The 13,027-nt window shown below is 34.4% G+C and overlaps 1 protein-coding gene across 11 annotated transcripts in view; it reads left to right on the forward strand.

The window, feature by feature from the left end:
• The first annotated feature begins 1,609 nt into the window (after nucleotides 1–1,609).
• Nucleotides 1,610–13,027, forward strand: part of LOC111993080 (uncharacterized) — a 34,758-nt gene continuing 23,340 nt past the window's right edge. The window contains exons 1-8 of one of the 11 annotated variants that reach the window (XM_065769812.1): nucleotides 1,612–1,895; nucleotides 1,981–2,064; nucleotides 3,540–3,680; nucleotides 3,823–3,893; nucleotides 4,043–4,151; nucleotides 6,285–6,377; nucleotides 8,125–8,202; nucleotides 9,823–9,889. In XM_065769812.1, the coding sequence (XP_065625884.1) occupies nucleotides 8,152–8,202; nucleotides 9,823–9,889 (118 nt within the window). In that variant the 5' untranslated portion in view covers nucleotides 1,612–1,895; nucleotides 1,981–2,064; nucleotides 3,540–3,680; ... (2 more) ...; nucleotides 6,285–6,377; nucleotides 8,125–8,151. Of the gene's footprint in view, nucleotides 1,896–1,980; nucleotides 2,065–3,539; nucleotides 3,681–3,822; nucleotides 3,894–4,042; nucleotides 4,152–6,072; nucleotides 6,147–6,284; nucleotides 6,378–8,124; nucleotides 8,203–9,822; nucleotides 9,890–13,027 lie in introns of all 11 variants that reach the window. The other 10 variants (XM_065769810.1, XM_065769824.1, XM_065769841.1 and 7 more) reach the window with 10 other exon arrangements.

The raw sequence follows: 13,027 nt of genomic DNA on the forward strand, positions 1-13,027 counted from the left end.
GCTGTGGCTGTCAGGCCTACGGGCCCCACAATTTCCTTAAATTACATACGATTTTTTATATTAAGTAATGCACCAAATACACATAATACTAAGAAGTAGTCCATAAGGTTGTAGCCAAAATAAGAATGGAATAAGTTTTAACCCGTTGCTACGCGTACTTAAAACTCTTGCCTTGAACAAGTGCTTATATATATAAAATTTGATAGTAAATTAGGGATCAAGAATGTCTTCGTACATGTTCAGCTCTTTGTTAGATTTTATTTTTTATTTTGTTATGTTCAACATGCAGCCAATTTTTATTCCATTAGTGAGTTAATGATAAGGATGCTACTACCAAATTATAGGACCAAATTGATAGTGGTCTCGAAATATAGGACCAAAGTGATATTTTTAGTTTGAGAAATGATATGCCCACAATATTTTCATAACATTTTTATAATAAATTTTAAGTGACAGGTTGTTACTGTTTATTATTGTTGGGGAAAAAAGTAATCTTAGTGTTAGTTTCAAATTTGAATCAATAACAACTAACCATCTGTAATTTGTTATAAAAATATTGTGCACGTATCATTTCTTTTTTAGTTTTTCTCTTTTATTTTGTGGTTTGGGTTTAAGCAGGGTTTAAAACCACACCAACCAACCGAAAACCGGATCTTTTTTCGGTTATCTGATGACCATTCATGTTTTTAAAACCACCATGGGTTTAAGCTGCTATTTTGTTAGATTTAGGTGTAGCATGCCTTTAGATACAGTCCGAATCCCCCAGCACAGGGGCGGAGCTAGGAATTTTTGTTTGGGGGGGCCAAGTTGCGACGCTAATATATTTTTCAAGACAACTTTCACACCCACACACACATATATACACACACGCGCGCTTTTTTATTATATATACACACATATATATACACACTTTTTTATTTGATAAGTTATATATATACACACAACCAAAAAAAAAAAAAAAAAAGATCTTAGTATTTTCGATCAAAATTATTTTTGACGGCGATCTTTCATAAAATAAAATTCATATTTTCCATTTTCATAGTCAAAATTTTAAAAAGTTTCATTTTAAACACAAATTATCAAATTTTATGCTAAAGTAAGTAAAAAATCTTTCAATTGAGCTAATGAAATTTTCAAAAACATGAATAATCCAAAACTTGGAGAAATAAGTTAGGCTCCAAACATATTTAAAGCTACCTTGTTTTAACACATTATATGACAACTAAAGACACATTTCATGTGTAGTTTTAGTGACAAAATTTTTTTAATGACTCAATTACTTGTTAATCATCACATAACAGGTTGAAAAATATAGATTTAAACATGTTTGATTCCAAATTTTATCAAATATTTAACGGATATAAAAACACATTTTACAATAAAAAATAGAATTGTGAAAAATAAAGTTATATCTTTATAACTATTAGACTAATTATTTTTTTTAAGAACATTATTGGACTAATTCAAATATTTGGGAGGGCCAACTCTTATTTTTTAGACTAAATTTTGAAAACATAAAAATAATTGTATATAAAAATTTTTAAAAATTTTAAAATTTTGGGACCCCCCCCTTGTACGTGCCTCCGCCCCTGCCCCAGCAGTAGTCCTGACTAGTCCTTACTGCTACATATATACTACAGCATATATTATAAGTCTGCGTCTTCCTGTTTCAGTATATAGAAGAATAAATGAGTAAAGAGCGAACCCCTGCAAAATTAATGAGTAAAATATTAAAGTTTCCCGCGAAGAGCGGCGTATACCTTCTCATTGCCGCCACAGCCACTGGCGTGGGCTTGCAATTCAGCCCAAATTCAGCCGATTCTTTCCTCACTTCCTCCTCCAAATTTACCACTCTCTTCCATGGCGTCCTTCGCTCGTCTCGTGCAATCTCCACCGTCTCTCCCATCTCTCTCTCTAATAAATACAATATTTCTTAGAGGAACGAATGATGTTAATCTTAATCTTAATTTTGTATTGCAGATTGCCTGCACTGTTGTTGACTACAAGTATTCTTTACATGGCCTGCCTCTGGATTCCGATGACTACCTTCGCGTTTTATCTGAGGTTTTCTTTTCTTTTCTTTTCTTTTTTTAAATCCTCTGTCTCTCTCTCTCTCTCTCTCTCGCTTTTTGTGTCATTGCTTGATTTCTGTTTGGTTTCTGAGAAATGGTTGGAATTGAATACATATATGAAAAGTTTTTGGGTTTTTTAAATTTATTTATTTAGTGTGTTTTTAAATATTGTTGTTTTGGGGAATGTAGTAGCTAAAGTGAGTCTTTCAAATTAGAATCTTAAATAAAATTAAAAATTTTCCTATTTTGGTGATAAGAAAACAATTTTACCACAAATTTGAAAGCTGTGTTTGGATGCCGTGAAAAAGCCGAAGAAGAGAATGCAAAGATATTTAAATTTTTACAAAATTATTAGATTGCACGCTAGACTAGAAGTAAGAATGCAAAACCTTCAATGGAACTGATTTGGTATTTGAACTGGTTCAGCTTAGTTGTGTATATATATATATAATGAGATCGTTCTTTGCTCTTTCTTCCTTGTTTAGTGATGCAGTTGTAGTATTTTTCCCCTAAGATTGCTTTTCGAGTGGCAATTTGCTTTTTATAATCTTTTCTGATGGCCCTTAGGAAAACTAGAATGTTGGTTTCTCTTTTGTACTTACTGAGTGCTAGGGTTGCTTCCTTCTTTGTTACTTTTCATTGAATTTTTTACTTAAAAGAATATTGCCAAACCAGAGTTTGTCACCGCTAGAGCACATGTTTGTTAGTATGCAATTAGAAGTTTCACATGTTTGAAATTGCTCTTTCAATAACAAATTTTGTTTCTTACTCCATAATTGTCAGAACACATGCATTTAAGAAAATAGCTTAATGAAATAAGGAAACCGACAGTTTTGTAATATATGCAACAGAGCTCCTTTGGGTTCAGATCTGATTCTGTATCTTAGGTTTCAAACATGTTGCTAGGTTTTTCAGAATCAATCAAAAGCATTTGATTAATCTATAAAATGCATGTATTTCTTTAGGGCTTTTAATGTTTAGCTTTTGAGTAGTGAATTCCTGTTCCAAGAGCCCTATAGCTCAAGTAGCACCTCCTCGTATTTCCAACAGATATGTTTATGTTCAAATCCCCTTCCCCCATTGTAACTATCATATTATAAATAAATAAATAAATAAGTGGGATTCCTTATTTGCATATAGTTACCAATTGTTCCAAAAGCTTAAGATGTTAGAAAATTGTGAATTTAATTATTTAACTATATTCTAACACTCCTTCACATGTGAGCTCATACTCTCCCTTAATAAGTGGGCTCAACACGTGAAATTTTAACCTTTTAAATGAGAGTAGAGTGGAGATAGGGTTCGAACTCAAGACCACCTACTTTAATACTATGATAAATTACCAATTGTCCTAGAAACTTAAGTTGTTTGAAAAGGCTGAATTTAATCATTTAACCATTATTCTAATAAGTAGCATATCAGTGGGCTTTAGTTCTAAAGGGAATTTGATCTTACCATTGCATTTAGGTCCACCTACGCTCGGCCAAAAGAATCCTGAAATTATGTGAAGCAAATAAAGGTTTCTATGTCAAAGCTGGTCAGTTTGTTGCTGCCCTGCGGCAGGTTCCAAAAGAATACTCATCAACTCTTTCTTCATTACAGGATCAGGTCTGAATTAATACATATGTTTATTTATATTCATTTATTTTAAATTTATTTTTTATAAAAATCTGCACTTATTTAAGTAGGTAGGGAATAGGAATGCATCTGATTGGTTCTTATGCTCATTCTGTGGTCGCTTATGCCTTAGGCAGTTCCTTGTCATTTCAAGGCTATAAAACAAGTTCTAATCAGCAACCTGGGACAGGATTTGTCTGAGATGTAAGTCAGTTTTCCAAATCAATTTATCTACTTGTCATTTTTTCTATGTTTATGTTATGATGACTGTCGCAACCTTTATGTATGTTTGGGTATTACCAATTCTTTGCTGTCCTGTTTTCCATATGGAATAACTCATTCGCTTTATGCAGATTTGGGGTTTGACTTTTAGAATACTCTCCTGTGGAGAACTTGTTACATGTCTATCTTTTGTGAGTGGAAACGTGATTACCATCAGTTTCAATGGAACATATGTGAGGGGTGGGGTCTTCATCTGAGAATGTCTTTATTTAGCATCATGCATCTTTAACATATTGTTCTTTATTAACCATATCTGATATATCATTTAATTTCATAGCTTTAACTACTTACAATAGAATTTTATTCGATGAAGTTACATGAATACTTGGTCTTTCAAAGTTGCAAGGAAGCACTGATATGAGGTTAAAAAAAAAACTCCATTCTCGACAGCAACAGAAAATTCCCATTCTCTTTTTTTTTTTTTTTTTTTTTTTTTTTTTTCCACAAGGCCCAAATGCTTCCACTGTTCAACAGAAAATTTCTTCCTCCTTTTCCTCCAAACCCTTACAATCAATCCCATTAATGTGAACACAGAGTGAGAATCTCAATTTTGAGGATTCTCATTCTAGCTTTAGTATTGCTACCTATGTGACTAATTGTTTGAAAAAGCTGTACGAAACTTCTTGTGGGTGGATTGGGGGATGAGTTTAAATTTCATCTGGTGGAGTGGAATACAGTATGCCCCCCAACATAAACATGTGGGTGATGTAGGACAACCAAAACAATTAAACAGTAAAATTAAAAGACATGAAAATGAAGGGATATGACGTACCAAGCGGAAAAACTATTAGGAGTTAACACCTAGGGCGGAGCTGGAGTCAACAGTAGACCAAATAAACCAAAAGACCTTTTTTTTTTATTCATCAAATCATAACTTGCCTTGAAAAGAGTACAATAGTTTGCTTATAAAGGATTGCTAAACCCTGGTTCTAATTGGCGAAGGAAACCCTACTTGCCTTATTACAAAAATAACCTTGTTTCCAAATATTAAAATACTAATAGCCTAATAAACTACTAGGGCCTATAACATTGACTTGCAGACATAAATAATATTAAATAAAAATCTTCTTGTGTCTCCCACAAGGGGACTAGGGGTGAGAAAACTGATTACTTTTAACAAGTTTTGTTGGGTAATGACTCTAGTGCTTTAGGGAGTTAGGCAATAACCTTTGGGGATGGGTAGTAGGTGTGAAATACAAGGAAGCTAGGAGTCAATGGACATTGGAGATAGTTAGAAGAACACATGGTTGCAGTCTTTGGCGAAGTCTTAAGGCGTGGGATATTGCTATGACGGATGGTTGGAGTGATTCACAAACTTTTTGCATTTGGAAGAGGTTGGAGATGGTCAAAGAGTGGGATTTTGCTATGACAGATGGTATGGGAATCATGCTTTGAAAGAAGTGTATCCAAAATTGTTCTCCATTGTAGTGAATAAGGATGCTTTGGCTCATTCGCATGTGGAGACTTCAGTTGGAGGAGGGAAAGGTTGGAACATCAGGTTGGTACGGGCTTTAAATGATTGGGACTTAAAATTTGTATACTCATTGTTTGACGCTATTTATTCCAATATCCAAAGGGATTAGCGTTATCATCATTATGAAGTGGAGGTTGAATAGTAATGAAAGTTTGTTGTTTGTTTATCATGAGGCAATGTGAGGGTCAGGTAGTGTGGTCTTTCCTTGGATGAGTATTTGGTGTTACTAGGTTGATGGAGGACCTTGGGAACAACTATTAAAGACATATAAAAGTGTTCCAAAACCCAAGCATTAAATTGACATATTTTGGATGATGCCAAGGGTACTTGGCAGCTTGAATTTGGGACAAGAGTTTGCTTAGTTTCTTCTTCTTTCTTTCCTTCCTCTTTCTCTATTTAAAAGAATTTAATAAGGTCTTCCATCTATTTTGTGATTTCTTCTTCTTCATTTTTTAAAACTCCATATCCATCTCCCTGCAACACCATTGCAGGATAGTCATCATATCCTCTCCCTCCCCACAAAAAAAAAAAAAAAAAAAAAAAAAAATCCATCTCCCTGCGGCTTTTAGATTTAGTAAGTTCTTCATCCACGTCTTAAGCTCTCTTAATTCTCTATGTCCACTGCAGCACAACTTTTCTTCTGCAAGAATTTCCTCTCTCTCTCTCTCTTGCAGCATGCATTGCACCCCAGCACTTTCCAAGTTAGTAATACATTCCTTAAAATATGCTTATTGACTTACTCTGCTCCCACCCTTCTTTCAAAAATGTAAAATAAACAAGTAAAATTTTGTACTTGAAAGATGGGAACCTTTTTCTTGACTTTAGAATGTACGCTTCAGATTTCTGTCACTTGATGAACATCCAATAGCTGCTGCCTCTATTGCTCAAGTGCACCATGGATCTTGAAAGACCACAAAGAAGTAGCAATTAAGGTTGGTGTTTTTTGGTAAGAAAGTAATGTCAGTTTAAGTGATTTTGATATAATTTTGGTCTTCATATTACGTACTTGTTGAATGAACCAATAATGTTTCTTCAATATGAATAATGATCTAGCAAATCTATATGTCGTCCAATATCTTCATCTTGTATGAACATGCCATAAATTTTTTTTTGCGTAGCTGTCTTTTCTTCTCTTATTCATCAATTGTGCTCATTTTTTTACATATTATAATAGTGATCTTAGGGTCATTACCTAGTGTTAGTTCCATTTAACTGGGCTTAGGAGGGGTGGCTTAGACACTGTTCTACTTTCAGTTTTTCTGGCATGAAGTGGCTATTCTCAAAACTCGAATCCATGTGCATACACCTAGCAGCCCAAGACTTTACACTTGTACCAGACAATATCCCTGTTTTGGTAGCAACATTTTTTTGGGGTCTTTAATAATAATAGTGCATGAATGGCGCCAATAATGGGAGCCTAGTTCCTTTACAAAAAAAAAAAAAGATTTTTTCATATGTACTTAAAAAAAGAAGAACTTATACACATTTGTCTATCCATCTGCGTTTCTACTTTCGTATGTGTGCTCGTGTGTGTGTATATCTATCTACCTACATGCATGTATGTGTGTGTGTGCGTGCGTGCACACATATCGTTGATTTAAATATACTGAGATCTTTCCTCCCATCTCCACTTAAAGCTCCAACCATGTCTGATTTTGTATAGAAAACTGAATTCTATTTGATATTTTTATTATTATCATTGATAATCCCTATAAAAAAATTATTATAGTTGATAATTATATAGTGGAACTCCATGGGATCATAAAATGTATGTATGTATGTATTAAATGCCACTTTCTGTGTCCATAAAGAATTTGATTGTCGGTGAGGTCTTGGGTTCAAGACTCAATGAATGTGTGTAATTTACAGATAGAAAATAAAAGAAGATGACATTCATAGATGATTTACATCCATGATATTGCTTAGGATATAGAATTTTTCTTCTTCTCCTTCTTTTAATATAAGTAAAAAATTTCAATAAAAAATCAAAAGTGGTGCTTAGGATATTAACTTATGCTGAAAGTAACATAAGTTATTATAGTTTGTGTTTTCAACTTGTCACTCCATTGGTCTATGAACTTTACTGCATTCTTAATGGTCAGATCGCTAGAATCCCACAGTATGGTTTTTCTGATCACCTGTGGCAGTGCTTAACAGCCTAACACTTAGTTTTTGCACTAGAAAATAGACCCTCAAGGAATTAGCCTATCCAAAATTGAGAGTAAGGTTTCTTACTAACCACCTCTCCAAGGGACCAAGACCCCGTAAAAATGGTACATTGGGCGCAATGGAACTTTTTTTTCCCCCCTGAATAATAGTGCATGAAAGATGCCAATAACAGGAGTCTAGCTCATGTACACAAGATGGTAAGGACATTCATAGAATTTACATGTAAGGATGCATACCAATGCTGGAAGTAACTTGCATCATCATAGTTTGTATTGTCATCTCATTGTGTCTTTGAAGTTTACAGCATTTATAATGGTCAATTTGCTAGTAATAAATAATTTCCTAGGAAAAGAAGTAATTATCTGCTTTTTTTATCCTGCTATTTGTTCTTAATCATCTTAGGAAGCATTTAGTCATGTCTTTCCCTTGTCCTTTTTGCTTATACCTTACATTTGTTGCATCTTGTTCATCAAGTAGTTCTTGTTGATTTTATATTTTGGTGGATTGTAGGTGCAATATCCCGGGTTAGAGGGCCTGATGAAACTAGACACAATTACAATGTCTTTCCTTTCGAAATCCATTGTATGGGTATGTATTGAATTTCTTGATACTATGATTTTTTTTATTTATAGGTGAACAAAATTTATTAACAGCGCAAAAAGGTGCAACCAATATACATGGGAAGTATACAAGAGATACACCAAGAAATCATGAAAAAACAAAAAAGATCAAGAAATTCGTCAAGTTTGAGAGAAAAAGCTATCCAATCATGAAGGGTATAGAAGTGTCAACTCAGAAATTGTTGTCTTACAATCTTCAAAACTATGCATGTTTCATTTTCTCTAATACACCAATAACACCACATGATGCGTAAAGAATGGCATTCCATATGCTTTCATTATGGTTCCTATCAAATCATCCTATTTTACAAGTGAGTAAATCCACCACCCGTCCAGTCCTGACCCATTGCACCTGAAACAAACATAAGATCAGATCACAAATTTCCTTGGCTACTTCAAAATGGAGGAGTAAGTGATCTGTGGTTACCCCGCTCTTTCTATAAATACAACACCAATCCACCATTATGATGTGTTGCTTTCTAAAATTATCCATCGTTAGAATTTTACTTACTGCTACAGTCTATGTAAAGAATGTGACTCTCAAGGGGGCCTTGGTCTTCTAAATACTCTTCCAAGGGAAAGGGGGGTCTGTCATTAGAGATCACAAATTTATCAAAAATTTATATTACATTTTTTAATTTGCCTACCACCCCAGAAATTTATGATACATTTTAACCTCAAATGCATGGCTTTTGGATGGGATGAAACAAATTCAATCTTCTCCATCCCTCCTTAATATATTGGAATAAAGAAGACAAAGAAATGAAGATAAAGGTTCTAGCTCCCAATCCTGCATAATTCTCATGAAATTGGTGTCCCAATGCAATTGACCATTAGACATGTTCATGTGATCAACCATTAAGCCTCCTTTTATTTTTTTTTATAAATAACGTAACTTTATTGAAAAAGATAGTTCAGGTATTCTACACACTACACACATTACCCATCATTCCCACCAGGTGGGAAATCTCGTTACCAAGTTGGGTACGAGACATGGGAATGTGAAGCCAGTAACAATTTCAGATTGCCAGAATCTTGAGTCAAAGCTGCGAACTAATCAAAGGGAATCTGTAAAATTCCCAGAAAGTGTATAGGAATCTTCTCAAGATTCCAGGAACGAATGGACCATTATGCTTATCTTTGTGCATTAGTGGCTCTTGCTTTATTTTACAAGCCTTGTGGTGTCAATTAGTACCCTTTTTTGTGTTATTGTTTCAAAATCATTCTGTATTTTGGTTAGCTGAAATGACTCGCATCTGTGAAATTTATTCCATGTCTCCCTTACATATTAGCAATCTGTATATAATAATTTTGTTTCAATATCCACTTTCTTACTTTCTAGAGAGAGAGAGAAGATGTGTATAATAATAAGTAATTTGACTTAAACTTCTATGGGATTTGAGAATCTAAAAGTTCTATGTTCTTTTGTATTATTTTTGGCTGAGGATCTGTTGAGGAACTCAATTTTTCCTTGTTCCTTTTCATATTTAATTTTTTTTTTGCTGTTATAATTTATATTCTTATTGCTCAATGTTTTTCACTTGCTTGATCAGTTTTTTCTTTTCATTCTTCTTCTTTTTTTCCACAGCTTCTCCCTGAATACAGGTTTCAGTGGCTAGTGTCGGAATTTGTGGAAGCTATTTCTTTAGAACTTGGTGAGTTATAGAATGTTTTTGGTAGTTGTACTGGGTATTGGTTATTGTTGAGCAGAATCTTGAGATCTGATAGTTCTTGCTTTATTGTCATTTACTGTATCCTCTTATTTAACTTTTGTGTTTCACCTCAAGAACCTTAGATAAATTGTTTGGAATGTGGTATAGAAAAATATGAAATTGATATTTCAACAAAAGTCTTCTTTGAATTGTTTCATAATTGTGTGTCCTCTTCCTTGTCTTGGCCATTTGATGGTACTAGATGACAGAGTTGGCGTGTGACTAATAGACATCCATACTTTTTTTTTTGGATCAGTAAAGAAAAACTTTACTGGAAAAATAAAAAAGAGAGGTACAGCAAAAACAGTTTCCGTGGTACACAGGGAGTGTACAAAAGGAAAGAAAATGGTATACAAAACTACATAAATCTAGAAAATCTAGCGAAGAAGGTATGGGAAAACCACTCAAAGCAGTTATCTACTCAAACAAATATAAAATGAAAATGTGCTTCAACTCAATGATAGAATGCTCCTCCCCTTCGGAAGTTCGGTTGTTTTGCTCCCTCCATATAGTCCACATAATACATTGTGGAATAGAACCCCAAAAAGAAGCTGCTCTATGTTGCCCAACACCTCTGCCAACAAGCTAGCAACTCAACCACTCGTTTAGGCATAACCCAAGATATACCAAAGTACCAAACAAGCTGAGCACAAATGACCACAGGTTGTAGGCATAAGAGCAATGAAGGAGTAGGCGATCCACCAATTCCCCATCACTCTTACACATGCAACACCTGTTAACAATACAAATATTCCTCTTCCTCAAATTGTCCAATGTGATAATCTTCCCCTTAGCAGCTGTCTAAGTGAAGAAAGACTTTAGAAGGAGCTTTCAACTTCCAGATACTTGTCCAAGGGAAGAAATTGCTACTGCTACCTGTTAAAATTTTATAATACGACTTAACTTCAATGGAACCACTCTGGGTGGCTAACCATACCACTTTATTTTCCTCACTCTGACTCACCTCAGTAGAATAAAGAAGAGTAAAGAAAGAATCCAAGCTCTTGAAGTCCCAGTCTTGTATCAGTCTAATAAACAGGACATGCAATCCCATTTTGCTGACACAAATGCTTTTCACAAATGGATCCTTATTCCTTGCAATGCGATACAACAGCAAGAATGCCTTCTTTAAGAGGTAGCTCCCCACACCATATGTCATTCCAAAAACAAATCTGAAATACCCTCCCCACCTCATACCGAAGATTTTGAGAAAATTTCCCCGAACTACCTCTAATGTGCTTCCACAATGAAACCCCATGAGGCTCATTGGATATTTCAAAACACAAACCACCTAACACAGCCATACTTGTTAGCTATCACAACTCTCCACATAGCATTCATCTCCACAGCAAACTGCCATTACCACTTACCCAATAAGGCAGTGCTAATAGACATCCAAACTATCTTTTATAAGAAAAATATCTTTAAATTAATGAATGCATGCCTCAACATATTGATTAATTATTGACCATGATATTGAGTACCTATGACTCAGTTTAGGTAATGAATTAAGTAGTGATTGAAATGTTTTGAATGAAAATTTAGTGGGCAATGAAACCGATAGAGGACTATGCCAGCAACCATTGAGGACATATTAAAGGCTAAAAGCTATTTCTATTATCCAAGCATATTTTGACACATGCCAGATGATGCTAAGGCTACTTGGGAACTTGAATAATCTTGCCAGCTGATCATGAGTATTTATTTATTATGTTTTTTGGGATGAATTATTTTCTGGTCAGAATTATTTATAATAAAAAAAAGTTCCTCGTCAGAACTCTTTAGTTTCATTTTTTTTCTTTAGTGTCAGTGGCAATTTTGTAATTTTTGGTTTCTGGATATGGCCTTTAGTAGTGGTCTCTTGTGTCCTAATTTTGGTTTTATTTAGTAATGAGATTTTGATTTGTGAGTTTAATCATTAGTTTGGGCTGAGTAGTAAAGGCCCAAGGAGTCAAAGTCTTATTAGGATTTAAGAAGTCCATCGTTCCACTAGGATTAGGTGCTTGCTGCTTCTATACATGGATGTAAGGATTTCTATTGAAATAATACTACATTTATGAAAAATTCAGCAATTGGGTGATACAAATCCTTCCCATGGTTTGATGCTTGGATATGTTCATCTTTCTATTTTCTATTGAAATTTCTAGTGAACTTTGATCAAATTTAAGCTAAGATTAGATCTATTTTTTCATCTAATCATTCCCTAAATTCTAACGTCTGAAACCCTAAATCACTCATATGTCAAATTGCAATCCAAAATCCTAAACACACCAAAACACTATTCATGGAACTGTTCTCAGCACTGGAACAGCGCCAAAATCTTCAAGTGATTCCCCTTTGTTTATTCTCAAAATCCTACCCTTTCCTTACTCTTTTAAAACCCATGCATTCCATAATATTTTCCAACCTTTTCCCTCCAAATCCTTATCCCAGTGCTTCAATAATCTCTGTTAAAAGTTACTCCCCAAAACTTCTATATCAGATTTGGTTTTGTTACCCTTTGCCATATGACAATTGGTATTAGAGCTATGTTTTGCATCATGCTTTCCCGTTTAGGAAGGTCATTTAGGGGGAAAGTGGCTGATAGTGAGCAAGATGCTGTTCTTATTCAAAGTTTCGCACAACACAACAGATTTAGCCTTCCATTGAATGATGAAGCAACTGGTAAAGATGGGGAAACATTTGGAACCAATAATGTTAATAATGATGGTGAGAATAGTAAAAATTAAGCAGACCAATCGGCAAACCAGGTTGTCGATACTCATCAAAGGCACAATACTAGGGGTTGTCATGCTCAATGAGTGTCAGAAGATCCAGTAGAAAGAAAGAAACATGAATCATATGATAAAGAAATGCTCGCTGTTTTGAGGGATGTGAACGGTCCTTGCTAGAGATTAAATCTTTCTTCTTACACACTCTCCTTGGTTGGAGTGTGGCTCTGTCGCATTTTTCTTGTATTTCTCTTCCTCTTTTAATTGATCATTGTAACTTGGGTTCTTGATTTTTGCCCCCAAAGTACATCCCCAATGTACTTGGTTTGGCTTTTTTTGTTTCTTAATAAAATTTTTTAGTTATCTATCA

Source organism: Quercus suber, unplaced genomic scaffold (assembly GCF_002906115.3).
Source record: "Quercus suber isolate HL8 unplaced genomic scaffold, Cork oak 2.0 scaffold_28, whole genome shotgun sequence".
Taxonomy (NCBI): domain Eukaryota; kingdom Viridiplantae; phylum Streptophyta; class Magnoliopsida; order Fagales; family Fagaceae; genus Quercus; species Quercus suber.